The sequence below is a fragment of the Sinohyriopsis cumingii genome, chromosome 11, assembly GCF_028554795.1.
Source record: "Sinohyriopsis cumingii isolate HCF-2022 chromosome 11, ASM2855479v2, whole genome shotgun sequence".
Classification (NCBI taxonomy): domain Eukaryota; kingdom Metazoa; phylum Mollusca; class Bivalvia; order Unionida; family Unionidae; genus Sinohyriopsis; species Sinohyriopsis cumingii.
In genome coordinates this window covers 29502524-29528564 of record NC_142971.1, presented here as the reverse complement: position 1 = coordinate 29528564, position 26041 = coordinate 29502524, and the positions used below count along the sequence as shown (strand labels likewise).

Genomic DNA, 26041 nt, shown 5'->3' with positions numbered 1-26041 from the left:
TGTATAGCACAGGTGCTTGACGCGAGCGAGATGTTGAGAAAAAAAAAATCTACAGGAAAAAATCATACAGAGTGACAAAAATACCTTAGATTACCCCCATGACCCATTCTGACATAGGACCCTCTCTATCATAATATATATATATATGATGAAGCACATTTACTTTAAAGTACGTTCCAAGTCGGTAAAAGTTAGTTTGCGTTTTGAGCCACCGTTGGCATAAACTTTTTCTTTACAAAAAGGAAACTTTTACAGCACAGTTAACGTGTTCCAGTCACATTGGAAAATGCAAAAAGCCATCAGATTCCATCACTTTTATTTAAGTTTGGTACTGACTTCCTTTCAAGAAAAGTTCTGTGCTGTTATTGAAAGATTGTAGTTGGCTTTCTTTGATGAAGGGTGCATGCGCTATTGAAGTCACCGCTAGAGGACAGCTTTGGAGAACCAAACGAATGCCCATTTCTTATTGTGGCGGCAACATCAAATAATTGTATTGCATGATTGAGACTGGTATTTTTTCCATTTGCTGAGTATGTTTTCATAACAGTTGGTGCTTCATAGGTAATCTGTTTCCTTAGAAATTTCAGCAAACTATTTTATCTGGGTACATTTTTAAAAAGGAATTGGCTGTCATTTCAACTATTCTAGTTACTGTCCCTCCATGCGTCCTGAATAAACTAATAAGTACGATTTTTTTACATTTGTGGAGCAGTATGATGCTGCCTTCCATGCATGTGTCTGAAAATTAACAAAGGGTCAACGGACGATAGAGACGCAGGTGTTCTGATGACAGGGATTATTGCAGAAAACGTGAGCGTTCTGAAGGATTTAATTCTGAGTGAAACGAAGAGGATTTTACTTACCATCCACATACAAATGTCAGTCTTTGTAAATATATTAATTATTAGCGAGTGGCATAAAATCCGATGAAAGATAGATTACGAGACAATGCCTCGTCCAGTTGATCTCCATTACCAGAAATGTCAACAACAAAAAAGCGGATATTTCACAACATACAGAACTCATTGTAGATGTCAGGATAAGCGGATTTTGATATAATAATGCACTGTTTAGATGGTTTGTCAATATGGACAAAGAATTTGTTTATGTAACAATAGATAAATTTCAGTGCATTTTATATCCAGTTTGTGGCTTCCTTTCATGGGGCCTCTGAATTTCTGCGCTCAAAAACAAATGGTTGTATATAAAAGTTTAAACAGCCAACAATGTCGCCAACAAATAAAAAAAGTCACATGGTATGTTTTGCAGCCAATAAGGAAAAACAATCCAAGTTTGTGACATTGGTGAAGACCTACGCTATCCCAGAATAAACTTTTTATGCGTTTTTTCTTCTTACTTTTAAGAAGAAAAAAAAAACTTTTTCGTGTACAAGAAAAATACTTTTTCGTGTACGAGAAAAATACATATTAAATTTTAGGAGCCAAGCCACGATCGTCTTGTATTATTCATTTGCGATCTCTTCCCCAAAATGATAAGCAACTTTTTACGTTTTTTTCGTACTTTTAAGAATTTTTTTGTGCACAAGAAAAATACATGTATATGAAAATTTGGGAGCCACGCCACAACCGCATTATATCCGAATTTGTCTTATAACGGAGCATGCTATAGCGGGGTCACAATGTATATTCCATCTATTTTCTTGTTAAATTTCACACTGTTCTCACTGTAGATTAATATATGACATCTCAGTTGTCTGTTTTATGACATGATAAACTAACCAGTGCTATTTTAATTCAGCACTTCACTGGTCAGCAGCACTTACAGTACATCCCAGTACTCCATCTTATGATATTCTATTCAAATGAATTGGTTAGTTTTTTATTTTTTGTAATTAGATAATTATTTAATTTTCTCCTTCATTATTCCATCTCCTTGCATCTGCTTAACTGTAAGCCTGATGTGATGTTGACATATTTTGTCTGGTGTGTATGCCATTGATTTGTTTTTAATTACAGAAACAATAGGCAAGATTAAATGTGAATTGTAAAAATTTAAAGAAGGCAGAAGATAATCACCCCACCTGCTTAACTCATGTGGGGTGATGTTCAGACTATACTGTGAAATCTGGGTTCAGTGGATGACAGACAATGAACAGCATGCTTGACATGCAAGAGAGACAGAAAGCAGTCTTCACAATATGTGGAAGTTTTATCCTTTCTGCAGGTGCCACTTGAATTGTGAACTTCTTAACATCACAGTTACTTGGAGCCTGTCATTTATTTGGCATCACAATCTCCCCACACGACTGCAGCAACATCATTGCCCAGTTTTTTACCCCTCTCATCCCATCATGCCTTCATTAAGCAGACATTTGCAGTCTGTTATAGTGATAGATCCATCAGTTCCATACCTCAGCACCAGACATCAGATGGCCTTGTATCTTTTCCAACCTGTCACTCATACACCTTCTTGAGGTATGTCCAAAGTTACTGGTTCTGGGTATAGTGATCTGCCCTCTCAGTCTGCCATAGAATATTCATTCAGCACAACTGGCACCTGATTTGTTGACCAAGTCTCAAACAATATCCTGTACCATATCAATGATGATAGTGTGAACTGGTACTGGACCATTCCATCACCAGTCCTAGATACATTGTAACCCTATATTGTTTATGGCTATTTTTCTTCTTTTGGTAACCATCTCAGACTTGTGGTGATATTAGTTTAAAAACTGGAGATTACAATTTCCCAACATGTATGGACTCCAAAACCCCTTTTACCTGCCCAAACTACCTGCTTTAACTGACCAGTCTCAATTATCTGAGAATACGCTTTCTCACCCAGAACTTAGACTTTGAATATGCACATTCACAAATTCCTTTTCCACTCAAATTGTGTCCAGGGAAGGCCCAACTTCTGCATTTCCAAGATGACCACTAGGCAACACATAGATCTCATCATTTGAACCCCAATCTAATATTCCATGACAAGACCAAGAATTACAGGAAACAGACTGACAAGGAGACAACCCCATCTTTCATTAACAAAAATTTATTCATCACTAAACTTTAAGTTTGTGTGGAGTTTTACTGTCAACTACTTTCAAAGTAAATGTCCTGAGGCATAAATAATAACCCTGTAGTGCAGCATAAGTTTAATATGACTGCTGAAATCTTCACATGAAATGTATCGAACATATGACTATAGTATTTCATTTTTTTATTTTATATTTGAAACTAGAGATATTCATATGTTAGTAAAATTGTTTTTCTGTTGTGAAAATCAGATAGTTGAAATTATTTTTCTCTTATGTCAGTCATGTTAATCATTGAGTTCACTTTTTCTGTTAATTGCTTACATTCATAGAAAATATGCAATCATTAAATGGAGGTTACAAATGACTAAATGGGAGAACAATAATTGTGTGCCAATAATATTGAAGTACAGTACAAATCTACTTTCAGATAGGTTTGCTGTTAATACAATTATAAAAGCCTTTTAAAGACTTCTTCTTCAAAACTGACAAATAGAATTTGACCAAACTATACAAATATCCTGCCTCAAAGACCTTTCAGTTTTGTACAAAAGATGCAAATCTGTAAATCTGCCATCAAATATATCTTTCATTACTAAAATTAGAAATGTGTTTACACAATTGTTTATTCATAAAACATCAATATACATTTTTGCCAAATTTGACAGAAGGCTTACTGGCATAGACTTCCTTCAGTTGTGTGCTACTGACTCTGATTTCTGGTCAAATATGGCCACTGTTACTAAAAAGTTTGAAAAATTGAAACGATTTCTTCTTGAAAGCTACTGAACAGAATTTGAACATGTGTAACAAATGCATTCAGATACAAAGACCCTTCAGTGTACTGTACTGATAATGCTTTCAAATAGTGCTGCCATTTCTAAATATAGAAACAACTGTTTCTCCATAACTGCTGAATACAGTTGGAAATATCTTGCTAGCATGAAGAACTTTCAGACTGGTACAGATGATATCAAATATATCCGGTGTTGATAAAAATAGCAAACATTTAGAGGACTCTTCAAAAATCACTCAACTGAACCTGACCAAATTTTACAAAATTGATGCTGATCTACAATGAAATACTGCCACTATTACAAAAATAGGCAAACCAATAAATGGCTATATAAAAAATACCAATAGAATATGACCAAATTTTAAAGAATGCATAGAGGTTTTTCAGTTTTCTACAAACAATGCCATCTGCCCATAAATATGGCAACTGTTGCTAAAACAAAGATGCATTTCAATGACTTCTGAAAAACATCTTGACTAAACTAGATGAAACTTTACTGAAAGCATCCAAGCAAAAAGGGCTTTCAAATTTATGCAAATGACAACAATCTATGACTATAAGTGGAAAAAAAATAACACAGCTCTATCAGAAAACATACTGATTAAGAAAACTTTATTAAATTTTACACAAAGTGTTCTATTTTAGGGACCTTTCAGTCTTGGATAAATAATGTGAATTTGTCATCAAATATGGATGATGATAGAAAAGTCAGATAAATGTTGAAATTATTGTTTTTATAACATATTCAGTCAACTACATTGGATAAATTTTAACCTAAAGTATCCTCAGACCCAGGTTTCTTGGTCGACTGCTAAGTAACTATTTGTAATACCATGGCTAATCAACATCAGTGTTTTCAATCTGTCTGCACCAGGTGCAAAATATGTACAAATTCAATGCAGAGTGTGATTTTTTTGAAAATATTCAGTAACTAACTGAAAAAGATATGAATGTCAGTGGGAAGGCAGAAGAAACTATTATCAAAATAGATGCACTGACATTCTAATGGCAACACCCAAAGCTAAGAGACACCATGCACTGACATTCTCATGGCAACACCCAAAGCTAAGAGACACAATGCACTGACATTCTCATGGCAACACCCAAAGCTAAGAGACACCAAGATCATGCCTTAACACCATCTGAGAGGACTGTATGGTCAGATTAGACCTTCAAAATATGTGCCTTCTTTTTCTACTCACATGGCTTCCTGGAAATTCCCACGGATTGCTCCCAGGTACTGCTATCAGGATTATGTCCACATCCTTGACATCAAACTGCCTTGACAACATCCTCAGAAAGCTGAAATTGAGCAACTTTTATATGAAGACAAATACTTTATTAATCCTTTCTTGTTTTGTTTTGGATACCTTTTTGAAATGGATTGATCCAGTTCTATCATATCCCAGGTTTTCATTTATCCAGATAACTAGTTCACAAGCTTTATTTGTACAGTTCACCTCATTGTGCATCAACTATTACCCTTATGGTACCTTTGATCTTGGAGAGTCAAATATTGGCCTGGTAACCACTCATTGCAGACACAGAGCTTCTCTCCTTGGGTCACTTGCATCATAATGAAACCCCTGTTGATAATTCTTCTATCTTAATGGTGGCCAAAGTTTTTTGAGCTAGACCAATGAAAGCTTTGGATTACATGAAGCTTCCTTCAGGAACATGGATGACATCACAAAGCTTATAACAGAAATTCTGTTCCAGCATCAGTCACTGGAAATCTTGTTTCAAGAGATACCAGCACAACTGGCTAGGATGCCCATTTTATGCCTGTCTTCAAAGTCAGTAAAGTTTGAGCCCTTTTGAAGTTGTCCATGCACAACATCCTAATTAGAAAATGTGCCACAGTGAGTACTTTTTCGATAGAATACTTAATCTGGATGAGGTCTACAGGCCATATCTTCTGTCATCAGTTACCTCCAAGGTAAGGGAGAACTTTGTCTTCAGATTAATTATGAGATTTTCCCAATTAGTGTTGTTGTCTACAAATGAATCCAATTTCAGGTCCTCTATATGCCATACAGGCTGAAGATCAAAGCAGACTTGCTGTTCTGACAGATTCAGAGTGATTCACACAGGTGGTCCATTCATATATCAAGTTTTCAGATGAATCTTCATCTGTTAGGGATATCCTATAGTAGACATCTTTCTGGCAAAGTGGAACACCAGAACCTGGTTACACAATGATATTGCACTGAATGGAATAGTCTTGTTGTGTATGCCCTTCCTCTGAACCTAGCATTGGAGATTCCCAAGAAAGCCCTGCCATATCCATGCCATATTCATGCCTGCTGAAACAACTGTGCATGCAGGTTTTCTATCAAACTCAGAAATACTGAACCTGCATTCCTGGCTCATATCAAACAAGCCATCAGAAAGAAACACTTCTTAGAATAAGTGGTGGACAGAACTGCATAGGTAAGAAGGGAGATTTGGAGCCTTTTCTCTCTCAGTGGTCTAATTTCCTCCTTTGGTGTTTTTTTTATAGAGATTTTAGATCAAAACACCCTTCAAACAAGTCAAAAGGTTTGCTTTTTTATGATTGATTAGGACCTACTTTCTGGCTGATGGTTTGGTTTGTCTTCTAAGCTAAGAATAGACTCCCTTCATGGTGAATCAGTCTTAAATTTTGAAGCTGTTTACTTGAAACCATCCTCAGGCTTTTTTGTCCTGGATCAGTTCAGTTATCTGCAGAACAGAAAAGAAGTTAATCCAAACCACATGAACTTCTTATATGTTCGTGTGGTTAGGGTTTAGTTTGACATGGTATCTTTTTATTTCTCATTTACTCTTTGTCACATGCTCTACTGTTCCATTATGGGCACTGACTTCTATATTTACCATTTAAGTCCACATTTAGCTGATAATGGTTGAAAACAGTATCTACCTATCTGTCTACTTACCTATCTATGATCTATCTAGCTGTCTATCTATCTAATCTAATCTATTCTCAGTCAGTCCAATATTCATACAATGATAAATATGTAGCACAGTCAGAATAGAAATATCCTAGTTGCACTGTTTCTTGCACTTTATTGAGAGTCACAGTCCTTTGCAGTTTCTTGCACTTTGTTGAGGCTCACAGTCATTTACATGTAAGTTCCCGACACCCATATTTAACTTTCTTTTAGGAAAAGAAGATCAAAGAGTTTGGAGAAGAAGAATGTGTTGCAGTAATCACAGACTCTGTTAAAAATGAGGTGGAGATTCATGGGTTTCGTGATTACATTGATAAAACTAAAATAAAGATAGATCGACTGGCTGCTGAGCAGGAGATGAAGGAACAGACTGCTAAAGCTCATTCCATGTTGGCCAACATTATTAATTGGGAGGAAGGTGACAAGATAATGCATATATATTATAATTTTATTGCCAGTGATATTGAGATATGTGGTAGTGATGGTAGTAGTGATAATGATAATGGTGGGTGGAGATGAAAATTGTGGGATTTGTGGTGACAGTAGTAGTAGTTGACTTTCTTCTGATGATTGTAGTGTTTCCGGTGGTTGTAGGGAAGATAATATGGTGGTGATCATAATGTTGATTTTAGTTTCAGAACAAACAAAAGATAATATTATTGATGAAAATATAAAAATTCAGTTATACCTCTTTGCCATGATAAAGAAAGAAGAACAAAAACAGTTAAGCTTCTTCTGTGATAATAATTTACTCAACAGTGCTTCACTTCTCTGTCAACTACATTTCTAATCACATTAACACTGAGAAATAAACTGTTTCCTCCCAAATCCAGAAATTTTGGAAAATGAAAATTCAGTCTTTCCCATTTATATAACATGTAGGTGAAGGGAATCTTACTTATTACCACACCATGCAATTACTAGGTGTCTACCCATTGGCTAGATCATAAATTACCAATTACTAGGTGTCTACCCATTGGCTAGATCATAAATTACCAATTACTAGGTGTCTACCCATTGGCTAGATCATAAATTACTAATTACTAGGTGACTACCCAATGGCTGGATCATAAATTACCAATTTAAGTTTTTCCTCTGTATGATCCACCTCATACCTTTTGGCCTTCTGTAATCCACCTGGATTACCTTTGTGATTTTCAACATCCATTGAACAAGTCAGTATAGTACTGTGTAAGAATGTATTTGTTACCTGTTGCAATAATTATTTTGTGAATTTGGACAATGACATTGTGAATTTTTTCTAAATGTTGGGCTTCCATATTCTGAACTTTTGTTCCAACACAGTGTCACCGGTTATTATTTGTTGGTTGTTATTTGCACACACTTCTCATATTATGTGCTGAGTTGAGTAACAAATCTTCAATATTTATACAGCTCAATACTTTCTGGTTGTTCCAAAATTTTCAATTGTTCTTGACTTTCAGAGAATGGCAACAAAGTGTACAAAGTGCAAGAGGATTAAGAATGGTGAAGACATGCATGATATCTCTCTGGTATGCATGCACTGGATTTAGGCAAATCCAAAGCTTGTTTGTCTGACAGCCAGCTACCATTGTCTTTCTCATCACGCTCACTGCCTCAAATGTCTGAGTGTTTTTTCACCTTAGCAATGGGTTTTCAGGTGCAACATCAACTGCATTGTCCCTGGACTGAGTGTCTCAGTGCCACAACTGACTGACATTTTTCTCTGACCTTTTGAAGAGAAACAATTAGCTCTGATTATGATGAAAGGCTACCACTCAACGTTTTCCAACATATTGAAACATCATGATAAATAGAATATTTGGCATAATAAGAATCTGACAGTAGATATAAAATAGAGTTTTAGGACCAATTCCCAACACCAAGACACCACTTATAGGAAGTTCACCCAAAATCTCGGTTTTTTTAGTGTTGTTCTGTGCCAGTCTGTCCTTGGAGGGCTTTCTCAGTTTTTTTAGTGTTGTTCTGTGCCAGTCAGTCCTTGGAGGGCTTTCTTATTTAAAGAAATGTGGGCAGAGGTGTATAATACTTTGAGTAGATATGGTGTTTCATTGTGAAATCAAGTTTGCTTTGTTGAAGTTAGGGAGTAAAGAGGCATACCAGTAAACTCCCATGCCTGTTGAATGTAGCATGTATATGGCTGGGCCAGACAAAAGTGTACATTCAACCATAACGTGGGCCCTGGGTAGCCAAGTGGTCTAAAGTGCTCCTCTTTACCAAATCAATGCCATCTCACCTCTATTCATGTAGGTTTGAGTCTCAAGCATGGCCAATATTGGTATGTAAGAAAGCCTGCCAGTAGCTTTCCATGGGTCAGTGGTTCTTTCTGGGATTTTCCTGGATTCATCTTTGACTACCAGTAGTTATATTGGCTGCCATGTATAGCCTATCATGTGCTGAAAAATGTTGTTAAGCTTAAACAACAACAACAACAATCCATACTGCAGGTGCAGAGTTGGAACATTGACCAAGTTTAGGGCAGCATGAGAAGAGAGAAGAAAAAAGAGCAAGAAGATATTTTAATAAAGTTATTTGTGAGCTTCAGGCAAGACAAAAATCAAATTGGAGAATTTGCATAATATGTATACAGTAATGCAGGATGTCTGGACCAGTTCCATTTGTGTTTATGGAAACTGTTGTCATAGAAACATTTGTGATGGTATTTGTGCAGCACTGCTTGAACTTTAAAAAGAAATAGTAGAAGCAATTGAGAAAATGCTTGCCCCAGCAGAGTGTGCTGAAAAAAATGCTTGAAAGTAAGGAAAAACAACAGCATTTTGTAGCTTAGTGAACAAAGCCATATGTGAAAGGGAATAAAAGAAATGCTTTTGCACTTTATGATTTTGTAAAGATGCACGTCAGAGGCATTCCTCTTGTCTATCTACACCATATCATAGTGTGTTGGTGGCATGCCAGGCATGACAGAGAGCTGATGTTCTAAGGTTCTCTTGTTTTGGTCATTCTGACTGATGCCATGGAGATTAGCGGAATCCACAGCCCTGGCAGACATCTTAATGAGTTCCTTCCTGTATGAAAACTTCTGTCCTGATTCAGAATCAAATAACCAGGTGGAATTTTAAAGCAGATTTTGCCTAAAACCTAAATTCCACTTACTATCACTTTAGGTAGATTCAGGGTTGAATTTGGCCTGAAATATGCAAATTAACCCACCTATTATTAGGCAGAATTAGTTTATTACCCTAATTATATTAGATTCTACTTATTATCACTTGGCAGATTCAGGGTTGAATTTGGCCTGAAATATGCAAATTAATCAACCTATTTCTCGCCAGAATATGTTTATTTTGCCTACTAGGTGGAATTCTGTTTATTGTCCTTATTAGGCAGAATTTGTTTATTACCCTAATTATCCTAGATTCCACATATCATCATTTTTAGGTGGATTCAGGGTGGAACAGAGCACAAAATATGCAATTAATCCATCTGTTATCTGGCAGATTGTGTTTATTCTGCCTAATTTGGTGGACATACCAGCAGAAATCCTCCAATAATACCAGTAATAATGAAAACCTGAAAATGTTGATCCACCTTGCAGAAATTCCACCTTATATAAGAAATGATCGAGATGTACAATTCTGAAACTTACTATCTGCATTAAATTATCTCATTTCATGAAGTGCAAGAAACTCAGAAACATGAAAATCTTTGAAGTTTATAGCTTTTGAGCCTTTGCTTGACATGCACTCTATCACAGGTGTACTAGGACAGCTCCAGCACATGCTGAAAATAATAAAAAGTGTATCACTTGAAAAAAATATTTGTTTATTATTCCCAAAGAAGAAAACAGTATAATTTTTTAAAATGTGGATCTGTTGAGTTATATTCATCCTAATAAGGAGAAATGACTGCAAGTACAAAGTGAAAACTTTATTTAGAGTATTTTCTTAGACAGCAATAAAAACTGAATATGTCTATGTACATGAACCACACAGGGAAGACCAGGATTCTTTCCTAACCATGAGGTTGATTATTATATGTTTATTGAGTGTTGGTGCATTACTGAATAATCTGCACTGCATGATACATACAAGTGAAAATAGTAGATAACTTCAGCATGCTGAATAATAGCTGCTGATTTTCACATATTACTTTTGGTATTTTAAGTCCAGAAAAGCCAACTTGTTCATTTTTCAGAACAGTTCTGGGTTGTCTTGGTGTGGACTTATCATTGGATATTAGCTTTTATAAGCAAATTTAATTTTCACATGATATAATAACAAAAGAAAATCATATTGCTTGTATTCATTTTAAGTTTTTCATATTCTTTTTAGTCGGCTCCTGCAAAATGTAGTATTTACTGCCATCATATAACTCTAGGCAGCATAACACATTTTAAAAAATGAAACTGTTTTTACTGAGTCTACAACTTAAAATTGGTGGACACCCTAATTTGAAATGAGTGTGTGGGGGTATTTTTTTAATATGATACAATTTATATGCTTTCAGTTGATTTTTCAGTATGATCTTTTAGAAATTAGTGTGAATTCTACATGTGTACATCCTAGCTCAGATGAATTTAGAAATATACACTGCTCTATCTTGCAAAAGATTTAAAATAAGTTTCAAGACATGAAGACAAGAATATATTAATTTGAAAATATGAAGCGCTGTGAAAGTCTGAGTTACCAACCTGTAGTAAAAATGATTCTTAGTGAAAATGTGACTGAAATTGCACTTTTTCACTGAAAGTTTTCAATTTTGGTCAAAATATAAGTGAGAATTCACTGAAATTTTTGGCAAGCTCTCACAAAACTATCACTGAAAATTTGGCAAGATTTCACTAAAATTTCACTAAAATTTTGGACCAAATTTTTTTCATTGAAATTTCACTGACTTTACCAGTGAAATTTCACTTATATAGTGAAATCTCAGAGTTACTACAGACTAATGTACTGCAATCTCAATAACTTTTCACTGACATTTCAAAAAGTTTCAGATAAAATAATGGATACAAATTATACAGCACTTTCTTAACCACTTTGATATTTCAATATCAATGAAACAAAATTATACAACTATTATATGACATTTATGAGATATGGGAGTAATTTGTTTACTGTAGGCTTCACTTTGGAATGTACAAACTGTGTTTCTGTTGCTTGAATCAGCCCTTGATCCATAAGCAGCTGTGACAAACATTTATCATGATATAATTGCACTGGTTTTTATTCAGAAATATAACACAACTAGAATATTTTAAACAATAATATCACTCACAACATTGAAGGATGATTCTATTTATGCCATTACGGGCCATAAAAACAACTTTGCCAAGATATAACCATCTCTGATAGACATGGGTATCTGTCAACAATATCATCACTTCCACACCAGTGATCAATACATTGTCCCTTCTTAAATTCTGGAAGTGAATCAATTTGGAATTATATAACTTCCAAGTTATCCTTGTGACCTGTTCCAGACATTTAACATTCAGGTGCTACTGACAAAATGGTAAGAAAAGTAGTTCAAATCTTCATGGCAAAAATCACAGAATGCTAGTCCTGGCCTTCACTTTTCTTACAAAGTGACCAATTATGTTCCCATCAACATTGTATCATGCCATTTCCAAACCTTTTTATTAGTCAATAACTTTTTTATTATATACTTGAAAACATTCATGTTACACCTTCTGTTTTTAAGAAAGAAATAGTATAATTGAAACAATACAATTATTTTGTTTTATTTCATATTTTACATACTTTTCAATTTCTGAATGAAACCTGAGCACTGCTTATACACTATTTTACTACAATGAAGCATGTCAGCTGGGAACAAAACTTAGCTTGCTAAAGAGAATGGAATGTTATGTAGCCAAAGAAAACAATGAAATATTGATGTGAGAAACAACTGATGAAATGTTTGTGTCCTGTGATCTGCATGATTTTATTTGGTTGCACTCTGGCTTTTGAGAGTGTGGTAACTGTTCCCTTGAAAGCCGTGTGATAACTGTTCCCTTGAGAGTCATGTGGTAACTGTTCCCTTGAGAGTCATGTGGTAACTGTTCCTTTGAGAGCCATGTGGTAACTGTTGCCTTGAGAGCCGTGTGGTAACTGTTCCCTTGAGAGCCTCCACTGGTCCTGAAGTTTTGGTCTCTTACTGCAAGCAAGTCAATACCAAGCTCTGAGCCATCATAACCATTGACAGCAGCATATGTGTTACATGAAACCCCACATAGTTATATGACTATCCATCCCAAAACAGCTACAAATATAAAGACTTAGCAGTGTAGTACATGAGACATGGTTAAGTACCAATTGAATGATCTATACGCTATGCATGCACATACATAAATTGGCTTCATTAGACATTACATTTTTTGATAACAACTACTGTATAAAGATTTTACTATAGTAGCCATCTTCGTACATGAATCAGTCTTTGACAGGAATAATCTCATTGAATTATAAGAATTCAAACATTACTCATCCCATAATGCATGCAGTATATAAATGAACTCAACTTGTCTGTCCAGTTATAAAAATAGCTAACTTGAAACAGACTATTCTCTTTATGATAGCATGGCATTATGTGAAATAGGTCTGACTTCTTGTAAAATTTAGATTAAATTCTGAAAGATGCAATTTATAACACAATTCTGTCTCATAAAATGAATAGCGAGAAAGAAATTTATTTTGCATTTCACATACCTCTATAGATAAATATTGCTCCCATAAAGTGGACAGCTTTATTACTGAATTCATCATATTGTGATAATACAAACTTTTCTTGATAAGTACCCTGGTTATGGTGAAATCTATGGATAGAGAATTTGAGGTAATTGGTTTTTCACTGAAAGCATTTTGCTTGTGCAGCTTTGGGTTAACTGAACTCAGTATTTTGAAAAGATGAAAATAAACCACTCTTGAATAATGCTGTACATGGCAATGAAACCCAAGTACATATATAATGCATTGACATTAAGTACACACAATTCCGTGACATACATAGAGATGCATGATGTTGATGAATGCAGGTGGATTGGGTGTTATTTGTGTTTCATGTACATGAAAATGGTGCCCCACCCCCACACCTTGGCTGATCATTATCAAACCCAAAGATGCAGGCAAACAGCAAGGGGAGTTTGATATAAAGAATTTTGGCATCATGATGCTCACCTGCCAAGTTACTACTTATAGCCTGCTGTCATTTCAGGAGTGTTTGCTTGCAATACTTTGTTGAGCCTATGTATAATACCTATCTGGAATCATGGTCATATCAAGCACAATGTCATTTCCACCACTGGCCTCTAGTATTTGCGTAATGAAGGGGTGACAGTATCAGATTTGTTTGTTACCAAGCTCAGCCAAAAAGTTGAAACAACCTGATATGTATAAAATCTCCAGGAGCTCTACACACGGTAGCCAACTTCCATTGGTGAGGTGATGTAATGAGCATATTCTTTCTTGTTCTGACTATTTGTTGTATAGATGATAAAGATCAAAATGTCATCTTAGCAGGATTCCTGGATTTGGGAAGTTGTGGAGTTTATTTTCTAAGTTTGACATGATTGGGAAAATTTTCTCTAAGTACGATAATTTGCTACAAATTTATTTTCTAGCACTGCTATGACTACAACCACAGTCAGGATTTTCATTACCGTCAGTATCAACAATACAGTCATCTTCAGCAGGGACAGCAATGTTTAAATGTTTACATATATCTCTGACTGCAACAAGGAAAATACTCTTCACACATTTTGATGATATGTATCCATCTGTCTGTCTGTCTGTCTGTCTGTCATCATCTCCTACACTACTGGGAGGAAATTCACAAACTTGGTAGATAAGTTGCTCCTTTGATAACCATGAATCTAGAAAAGGGGTACAGTTTTCTTCCCATTTAATGGCACCAGTAGTCAGATTTTAAAATATTTCAATTAAATTAGATTTTTTAATGTTTGACCAAAATATGTGCATGCAGTCATCCAGGAGGACATTGAATATCTGTAATATGTTTGGTGTTTTGAGTCCTGCAGTACAGTAAGAGGCAGGGGATGAATTGGTTTGGTGTTTTGAGTCCTGCAGTAGAGTAAGAGGCAGGGGATAAATTGGTTTGGGGTTTTGAGTCCTGCAGTAGAGTAAGAGGCAGGGGATAAATTGGTTTGGGGTTTTGAGTCCTGCAGTACAGTGAGAGGCAGGGGATAAATTGGTTTGGGGTTTTGAGTCCTGCAGTAGAGTAAGATGCAGGGGATAAATTGGTTTGGGGTTTTGAGTCCTGCAGTACAGTGAGAGGCAGGGGATAAATTGGTTTGGGGTTTTGAGTCCTGCAGTAGAGTAAGAGGCAGGGGATAAATTGGTTTGGGGTTTTGAGTCCTGCAGTACAGTGAGAGGCAGGGGATAAATTGGTTTGGGGTTTTGAGTCCTGCAGTAGAGTAAGATGCAGGGGATAAATTGGTTTGGGGTTTTGAGTCCTGCAGTACAGTGAGAGGCAGGGGATAAATTGGTTTGGGGTTTTGAGTCCTGCAGTACAGTAAGAGGCAGGGGATGAATTGGTTTGGTGTTTTGAGTCCTGCAGTACAGTGAGAGGCAGGGGATAAATTGGTTTGGAGTTTTGAGTCCTGCAGTAGAGTAAGAGGCAGGGGATAAATTGGTTTGGGGTTTTGAGTCCTGCAGTACAGTGAGAGGCAGGGGATAAATTTTTTTGGTGTTTTGAGTCCTGCAGTACAGTAAGAGGCAGGGGATGAACTGGTTTGGTGTTTTGAGTCCTGCAGTACAAAAAGAGGCAGGGGATAAACTGGTTTGGGGTTTTGAGTCCTGCAGTACAGTAAGAGGCAGGGGATGAATTGGTTTGTTGTTTTGAGTCCTGCAGTACAGTAAGAGGCAGGGGATGAATTGGTTTGGAGTTTTGAGTCTTGCAGTACAGTAAGAGGCAGGGGATGAATTGGTTTGGGGTTTTGAGTCCTGCAGTACAGTAAGAGGCAGGGGATGAATTGGTTTGGGGTTTTGAGTCCTGCAGTACAGTAAGAGGCAGGCGATAAATTGGTTTGGGGTTTTGAGTCCTGCAGTACAGTAAGAGGCAGGGGATGAACTGGTTTGGGGTTTTGAGTCCTGCAGTACAGTAAGAGGCAGAGGATGAATTGGTTTGGTGTTTTGAGTCCTGCAGTACAGTAAGAGGCAGGGGATAAATTGGTTTGGGGTTTTGAGTCCTGCAGTACAGTAAGAGGCAGGGGACGAATTGGTTTGGGGTTTTGAGTCCTGCAGTGCAGTAAGAGGCAGGGGATGAATTGGTTTGGTGTTTTGAGTCCTGCAGTACAGTAAGAGGCAGGGGATGAATTGGTTTGGAGTTTTATGGCACATCAACACAGAGTATTTTAGTGCTGAGGCAATTGGAGTAAAGTGCCTTGCCCAAGGACACACGACAGTAATGCACCTGAACTAATCTGATTATAGGAGTTAAACCTGCACTTTTTCAGCTACAAGTCCAGCACACTTACCACTGAATCTCTAACTCCTGGCAGGGTGGTGTTGGGTGGGGTGGACTTAAATAGTATGGGGGTTGTGAGTCATGAAATAGACTATAGTACAAGTCACACAGGCCATGTAGGCGTTCAACACTATTTCAGTAATGGGTGTCATTTTTTATAATTTGATTCTACATACCTTTAAGTGGCAATTATTCACTGCATTTGGATTCATATACATCAATATTCCTTTCAAAGGTCATTATTTAGATGCCCCAAGAGGTGCATTGGGCAAAATTAATGTTGAAGTACGTAGACATTATTGGATGAAATGAATCTAAAGATGCAATCCATTACAATCCAGATTGAATGTCACATGCTGTGAATTCACAATGAAAGCTATGCATATTGATAAACAAATTCATTCTACACTCAATTGTGTCAATTCCACTCAATGCGTTCTTATATTGACCCAAGTATAGTACATGGCCACCAGTGTAAAAGTCCATAGCGATAGAGAATTTTCATCTGGAAGTTTCTTGGTGACAGTTGAGGTGAAGAGCATTCAATATTTAGGATTAAATAGACTTTGGTTAAAGAAAATTAGTGTTAAATTTTAAAAGAACAATTTATGTGTAATTTAAAATGAGTAAATGTGCAAACATGACCCATGTGACTTGTATTATAGTTTTGCAAAGACAAAATAATGTTTGTTACACATACATATTAAATTTTAAATTTCGTTGCTCAATTTAATGCCAGATATAAACAGTTGTAAATCAAATGATAAGTTAAAATACTATTAATCACCACCAAAAATCCCATTAACACTCTCTAATACAGAAATATCAGAAATTAAGAATAGCTGCAAGATTCTTCTCATAAATTTGTAGTGTGCACCTGCAATCTGAAATGAATCAAGACAAATGTTGAAATGATTTCATTTTACTTGTAAAGTAGTTGCTGAGTTATTGTTGTGCAATAGTACTGTATGAATCAATTTACAATTGTTAAATTGAAATAACTTATTGGAGGCTGTCATTTCAGACAACCTTGCAGGGAAATTATTTTTAAACAATCTTATGTCCATTTATTGCCATTCATAGACAGCTTTAACTACATTGAATTGGTTCATTCATATACTCTCTGTTTTCTGTTCCAGAAACAGCAACAGACAAGTGGAATCCTTTGTCTTCTGAAGTAAACTTCATCCTGGAAGAAAACTTTAAGAAAAATCCAAATGGACAATTTGATCATCAAGAAAATCAAGTCAAATTTTCCTACAACCTTGCAAACAAAACTAAATTCAACCAGAAGACGAGACTTAAAACTAACATCCACAGAAATGACAAGACTCAAGGTAAACATATGTAATTTTTATGCCTCAGTGAAGAACATTGTCAATTATGGATGGTTTAGATGCTTGTCTTTCTTTTTGTGTTCATTTGTATCCATTACATCATTCTGTGTGCAACTTATAACTTTCTGACATATTTTATGGAATGTGGATAGCTAATGATGATAAATATTATCCAATCATTCTGCTTTAATGAGTTTTGTAAGAGTTATGTCTCATTTTTGTAAGAAACTATGACTGGTTGAGGCATGCGTATCTAATGGATATAATTTGATTGGTGGAGGCATGCATGTCTCATAGATATAGATACATTTTGATTGGTGGAGGAATGCATGTCTCATAGATACGTTTTGATTGATGGAGGCGTGCATGTCTCATAGATACATTTTGATTGATGTAGGCATTCATGTCTCATAGATACATTTTGATTGATGGAGGCATGTATGTCTCATAGATACATTTTGATTGATGTAGGCATGCATGTCTCATAGATACATTTTGATTGATGTAGGCATTCATGTCTCATAGATACATTTTGATTGATGGAGGCATGTATGTCTCATAGATACATTTTGATTGATGTAGGCATGCAATTCTCATAGATATATTTTGATTGGCTGAGGCATGCATGTCTGATGGGTACATTTCTTATTCACATTATACACTAAATACATGGTTATATTTTATGTAAGACATTGGGCACATATAATGTACCCTCTGTCTCATGATAGGCCATCTTGGTGTGTATACCTGCAGATCTGATGCTGAGAAGAAAATGCTTTCCAGAAGCCTATCTATAATGCATTTTATATGTAGAAGATTTTCTATTCATTTGCTTGTCCATATATAAAAGCAACACCTAGAGAAAAAAATGATAGATGAAGAAATACATTTTGTGATATCTAACAGATTGAAGAAAAATCTTACAGACTTTTGTGCTGTCCCAAAGTCATACTCCTTGTTGTGATTTCTGTCATAAATAATCCCTTTTTCTTATGTACATGTATATATTTTGTTATCATTATTAAATGCCATGCACTGCAAAGAAGCCCTTGCTCCCACAATATGTATATATCATTCAACATGTTTCATTACTTTATTGATAGATGAGCACATATATAGGATTATTTTGATCACAGTCGAAAAGATTTTATTTAATGAAACCAGAAAGGTAATATAGTCAGACATCCTGGGATTATATTTTGATTGCTTGAACAGTTCACATTTGACTTATGTACCATGTTATGTGCCATTTTTGAGATTGTGAGCTACTGTGAATTGTGTGTAGTATAATGCATTGAAATAATAATAGAATATTGTTCTAAATAATGCCGTAGCAATGTGATAAAATAAATTTATCTTAGCACTCAGTTATTATGCCTTGCATATGTTTTACCAGAAGTTGCAGTCATAATAATGATTGTTTCATGGTTTCTTTGCAGACAGTTTATAACTTTTTCACATCTAATAAAAGCTGAACCAAATAATATCTTTATAATTTTATATCAAAACACATGGAATCAAGGTGAACAACATTTCATGCAAAAATGCTGAAATCTCAGTATTTAGCAATATCTCACTGCCTGTTACAATTCTCCCATGATTACTCAGGCAAAATGGGGTCTAAAAGCATTGATAGCACTGTAAGTGTGGGTATCAGTTGCCAAGGGATCTCAAAAAATGAAGACTGTGGTGCCATCCTGGCTAGACTTTTAGGAGACTGGGTAGGTGGTAGTGGTGCTGTTTAATGGCAGAATACTCCTTTTATATAATTGTGTAGGAAATAATTGTCAATAAATGGCTAATGAATTAACTTTATTTTCAAGATAATCAGTCTTTGAAAGATCAGGAAAAATACAACTCCAAGAGGTTTCAACACACATCATGGACATATGTGCCTTGTTTTGTACCTGCAAAACATTATGCATTATGTCACTGCTTTTTGCACAACAAAGCAAGATTTTTTTGGTAACAAATTAAAGACATTTATTTCATAAAACAGTCATCAGCATTGAAACTAAATTTGTAAAAATTGTTTTATTAGTAAAATACTGATGATGTGATTTCATTGAAATTAATAGTGAAACTTCTGCCCATCTTTGAGCAAATCTCTGAGTGCCAATTCAAAAACTTTAAGTTAAGCAGCGAAAATTGCTTTTTCCATAATGAACATAATCTTTCAAACAAAGCTTTCCATTCAGTGAGTTTTCATTTCATTTGGTTGCCTTGCTCTCTTTGATTACATTTGTGAATGACTAGGATAATTTAAGGTAGTTTGATTCTGTTATTTATACAGCTAAACAGTGTTCAAGTGGTCAGTTGAATGCCATTGAACTTTTTTTCTGTTTCACACCACTTTTTATTTGATTGATTAAAAAGATACTAACATGATAATACAAACCAATTCTGCGTTGAATTGAGTATAATAATACAGGAAATATATCCATAACTCAGAGATTAAAAATGAATTGAGTATAATAATGCAGAAAATATATCCACAACTCAGAGATTATAAATGAATTGAGTATAATAATACAGGAAATATGTCCACAACTCAGAGATTAAAAATGAATTGAGTATAATAATACAGGAAATATGTCCACAACTCAGAGATTATAAATAAATAGAGTACAATAATACAGGAAATATGTCCACAACTCAGAGATTAAAAATGAATTGAGTATAATAATACAGGAAATATGTCCACAACTCAGAGATTATAAATAAATAGAGTATAATAATACAGGAAATATGTCCACAACTCAGAGATTATAAATGAATTGAGTATAATAATACAGGAAATATTTCTACAACTCAGAGATTAAAAATGAATTGAGTATAATAATACAGGAAATATGTCCACAACTCAGAGATTAAAAATGAATTGAGTACAATAATACAGGAAATATGTCCACAACTCAGAGATTATAAATAAATAGAGTATAATAATACAGGAAATATGTCCACAACTCAGAGATTATAAATAAATAGAGTATAATAATACAGGAAATATGTCCACAACTCAGAGATTATAAATCAATAGAGTATAATAATACAGGAAATATGTCCACAACTCAGAGATTAAAAATGAATTGAGTATAATAATACAGGAAATATGTCCACAACTCAGAGATTATAAATAAATAGAGTATAATAATACAGGAAATATGTCCACAACTCAGAGATTATAAATGAATTGAGTATAATAATACAGGAAATATTTCTACAACTCAGAGATTAAAAATGAATTGAGTATAATAATACAGGAAATATGTCCACAACTCAGAGATTAAAAATGAATTGAGTACAATAATACAGGAAATATGTCCACAACTCAGAGATTATAAATAAATAGAGTATAATAATACAGGAAATATGTCCACAACTCAGAGATTATAAATAAATAGAGTATAATAATACAGGAAATATGTCCACAACTCAGAGATTAAAAATGAATTGAGTATAATAATACAGGAAATATGTCCACAACTCAGAGATTATAAATAAATAGAGTATAATAATACAGGAAATATGTCCACAACTCAGAGATTAAAAATGAATTGAGTATAATAATACAGGAAATATTTCCACAACTCAGAGATTAAAATGAGTTGAGTATAATAATACAGGAAATATTTCCACAACTCAGAGATTATAAATAAATAGAGTATAATAATACAGGAAATATGTCCACAACTCAGAGATTAAAAATGAATTGAGTATAATAATACAGGAAATATGTCCATAACTCAGAGATTAAAATGAATTGAGTATAATAATACAAGAAATATGTCCACAACTCAGAGATTAAAATGAATTGAGTATAATAATACAGGAAATATTTCCACAACTCAGAGATTAAAATGAGTTGAGTATAATAATACAGGAAATATTTCCACAACTCAGAGATTATAAATAAATAGAGTATAATAATACAGGAAATATGTCCACAACTCAGAGATTAAAAATGAATTGAGTATAATAATACAGGAAATATGTCCACAACTCAGAGATTAAAAATGAATTGAGTATAATAATACAGGAAATATGTCCGCAACTCAGAGATTAAAAATGAATTGAGTATAATAATACAGGAAATATGTCCACAACTCAGAGATTATAAATAAATAGAGTATAATAATACAGGAAATATGTCCACAACTCAGAGATTATAAATAAATAGAGTATAATAATACAGGAAATATGTCCACAACTCAGAGATTAAAAATGAATTGAGTATAATAATACAGGAAATATGTCCACAACTCAGAGATTATAAATAAATAGAGTATAATAATACAGGAAATATGTCCACAACTCAGAGATTAAAAATGAATTGAGTATAATAATACAGGAAATATTTCCACAACTCAGAGATTAAAATGAGTTGAGTATAATAATACAGGAAATATTTCCACAACTCAGAGATTATAAATAAATAGAGTATAATAATACAGGAAATATGTCCACAACTCAGAGATTAAAAATGAATTGAGTATAATAATACAGGAAATATGTCCATAACTCAGAGATTAAAATGAATTGAGTATAATAATACAAGAAATATGTCCACAACTCAGAGATTAAAATGAATTGAGTATAATAATACAGGAAATATTTCCACAACTCAGAGATTAAAAATGAATTGAGTATAATAATACATGAAATATGTCCATAACTCAGAGATTAAAATAAATAGAGTATAATAATACAGGAAATATGTCCATAACTCAGAGATTAAAATGAATTGAGTATAATAATACAGGAAATATGTCCACAACTCAGAGATTATAAATAAATAGAGTATAATAATACAGGAAATATGTCCACAACTCAGAGATTATAAATAAATAGAGTATAATAATACATGAAATATGTCCACAACTCAGAGATTATAAATAAATAGAGTATAATTATACAGGAAATATGTCCACAACTCAGAGATTATAAATAAATAGAGTATAATTATACATGAAATATGTCCACAACTCAGAGATTATAAATAAATAGAGTATAATAATACATGAAATATGTCCACAACTCAGAGATTAAAAATGAATTGAGTATAATAATACAGGAAATATGTCCACAACTCAGAGATTATAAATAAATAGAGTATAATAATACAGGAAATATGTCCACAACTCAGAGATTATAAATAAATAGAGTATAATAATACAGGAAATATGTCCACAACTCAGAGATTAAAAATGAATTGAGTATAATAATACAGGAAATATGTCCACAACTCAGAGATTATAAATAAATAGAGTATAATAATACAGGAAATATGTCCATAACTCAGAGATTAAAAATGAATTGAGTATAATAATACAGGAAATATGTCCACAACTCAGAGATTAAAAATGAATTGAGTATAATAATACAGGAAATATGTCCGCAACTCAGAGATTAAAAATGAATTGAGTATAATAATACAGGAAATATGTCCACAACTCAGAGATTATAAATAAATAGAGTATAATAATACAGGAAATATGTCCACAACTCGGAGATTAAAATGAATTGAGTATAATAATACAGGAAATATGTCCACAACTCAGAGATTAAAAATGAATTGAGTATAATAATACAGGAAATATGTCCATAACTCAGAGATTAAAATGAATTGAGTATAATAATACAGGAAATATGTCCACAACTCAGAGATTAAAAATGAATTGAGCATAATAATACAGGAAATATGTCCATAACTCAGAGATTAAAATGAATTGAGTATAATAATACAGGAAATATGTCCACAACTCAGAGATTAAAAATGAATTGAGCATAATAATACAGGAAATATTTCCACAACTCTGAGATTTAAACACAGTTAGGTTCTCACAGAAATGCTCACAGACATAGAGGTGACAGTAGATTGACATTTTTCATGTTTGAATACAAGAGGGTTATGGCATTTATGATGATTACAATGAAACTGATTTAAAATATAGAACTTGAACACAAATTTCATTTGACAAAAATTATTTCATTGGTATTAATATCTTCAAGTATTGTAGCATGTAGGCATTAGTGACATTTTAACTGATAAAAATATCATCAAATGTTGTTATTTATAGTGTACTGAGACTGTTTTTGTAATGAAAATGTTACAAAATATAGGACTTCTTATAAAAGTTGAGAATTTCATGAAGTTGATTCAAAATTTCTGGACACTAACTGCCGTTTTTAATGATAAAACCAGATATATCATGGTTTCATTTACCAATTTTCATTGTCATTTTCTTCAAATTTAAATATTAAATTTAAACTTATTTCACATTTTCAAAAATATAAAAAAAACAATAGGATCAACACTCACCCCCAAATTATAAGTGGGTTCAGCTGTGAGTTATCATGAGAGCGGTGTATGTGGAAAATATCAGAGGTATGCAGATATTGATCAAAAATAGTTTGATTTCATCCACATTCTACAGCAAGGATAATTTTGACTTTGAGAATTGCGATTTTACAGCTGGCTGTAGGTTAATCATCAACTTTTCCATGTTTTACTGTTTATGATGATGGCAAGGCCTGCATATGTGTTGTAATGTCAAAGACATACCTGTGGACTGAAAAATTTCACCAAATATACATTGTGTTTGAATACAGGTTAATGTGCATTATGATGCAATATGAACTTTAGAGCAAAATACATTATATATGCATGAAGTTTTAGGTCAGTTTACATTATGTGAGAATATAAACATTTAGTAAGCATCTAATATGGTAGACTGTAAAGTTTTAGTAAATATACATTATACAAGAATATGAACTTTAATTGAAATGCATTATACAAAATTATGTCATAAACAAGAAATAAAAACAAGCTAATTATAAATCATGTCATGGCAAATCCCATGCTTTTAAATACATAGATAATGTGCCTTCCTGTTATAAAGCAGTAATACTATATAGAAAATACATTACAATATATATATATATATATATATATATATATATATATATATATATATATATATATATATATATATATATATATATATATATATATATATATATATATATATATATATTGGCCTTTCACCCCCTGTCAGGGTGTTGTGTATATTTAATTTGTATTGTTTATTAGTTCTTCTACATGGTTATATTTTTGTTCTTGTAATTTGGACTTAACCTTGTTCAGAATCAAGTTCATTGTGTTCCTGACCAGTACCTTCTGTAAACAAATAATACATAGTTAATATTTCCCTTGGAGTGTGGGTTAAATATTAGGAACATTATTAATAGAGGTAAACTTATTTATTTGAGTCTGGGTCTAAGACATTGGTATTCCCTTTAAAAAAGAACTAGCCTACCTGATGTTTACCACATCCTTATTATAAGTTTGGTAACAGATTTTATTTTTGTAAACCACTTGGAATGTTCCAGAATGGAAAACTCTATTAAGTCATAGTATTTCCAGAAAATGCTAATTGTGACCTAGGCCACATAGAGGTTTGTAATCTTTTTAACTTGAGAACTCATTCCTGTAATAAAATATGAAGGAAAAATCAGTCTTATTGTTGTGTTCAGTACTTCATTTGGGTGGAATTTATTTATTCAAATTATTTATTCACTGAAAATACAAAGTGCTCATCTGTATTATTACTGGACAGAAACATCAATATGGAATTATACTGAATTTAGACAAGCACATCTTGGACTATATTATTGTGAATAATTTGAAGACTGTTAGTACATGTATATAATCACACTTCAGGCTACTGATACATTAGTACAGTCAAGACCACAGGCACTGTGATGCCTTTCACACTGGATCTTATTTCAAACACCACTGGAATTTAATTAGAACTTTATTGATTAGGCCTGGTGATATAATTCTTTGGACTATTTTGGATTTAATTTGTAATACTGTAAGTTCGTTTTAAATTTTCACTTTGTATTCTAGAGAAAAAAAATTATTTATTGAAATTTACAAAACTTGTTGGACTATGCTCTTTTCTATTACTTAGTTTAAGACCATAGAGTACAAGGATCCAAGGAGATGGAACAACAATTATACTCCACTCACTAATGATTACCAAATTATCTATTCATTTTCCATGTTTGGTGAATTTCTACATAGCACTTATGGCAACGTTATTATTTTTCGTATTACTTTAACAGGTGTAGAGCTTCCAAAAACGTGGGACATAAAAAAGACAAATGAGGAATTTAAAGTGGTACAACTTTCACCAAATAGTACCGAATACAAGGATGTGAAAGCAACATTTGCTAATGGTGGATGCCCATTTACCAATATAATACAGGTGAGAAAGCTCTGGGTATAAGTTCTGATTAATATGACTTTGCTAATTTTATGCATTTTGTGGGTATAAGATTTCAGTTTGGTTACAAAATGATATCATTGGCACTTAACTTAATCGATTTGTCAGTTTAATGAAATTGGAGCAACAATGTATTCATCTCTATAAATGATAATACCAACATTCACTGCCATGTATTTTTGAACTGGTAGGATTAATCTGTACTGCAGTAATTAGATTGATCAGTGATTGACAACAAC

At 33.6% G+C, this 26041-nt stretch overlaps 1 protein-coding gene across 1 annotated transcript in view; it reads left to right on the top strand.

The window, feature by feature from the left end:
- Positions 1–26041, top strand: part of LOC149787837 (protein mono-ADP-ribosyltransferase PARP14-like) — a 178281-nt gene that overhangs the window by 123953 nt on the left and 28287 nt on the right. The window contains exons 19-21 of the mRNA XM_089974056.1: positions 6938–7142; positions 17314–17511; positions 25642–25784. Coding sequence (XP_089830182.1) covers positions 6938–7142; positions 17314–17511; positions 25642–25784 — 546 coding nt within the window. The remainder of the gene's footprint in view (positions 1–6937; positions 7143–17313; positions 17512–25641; positions 25785–26041) is intronic.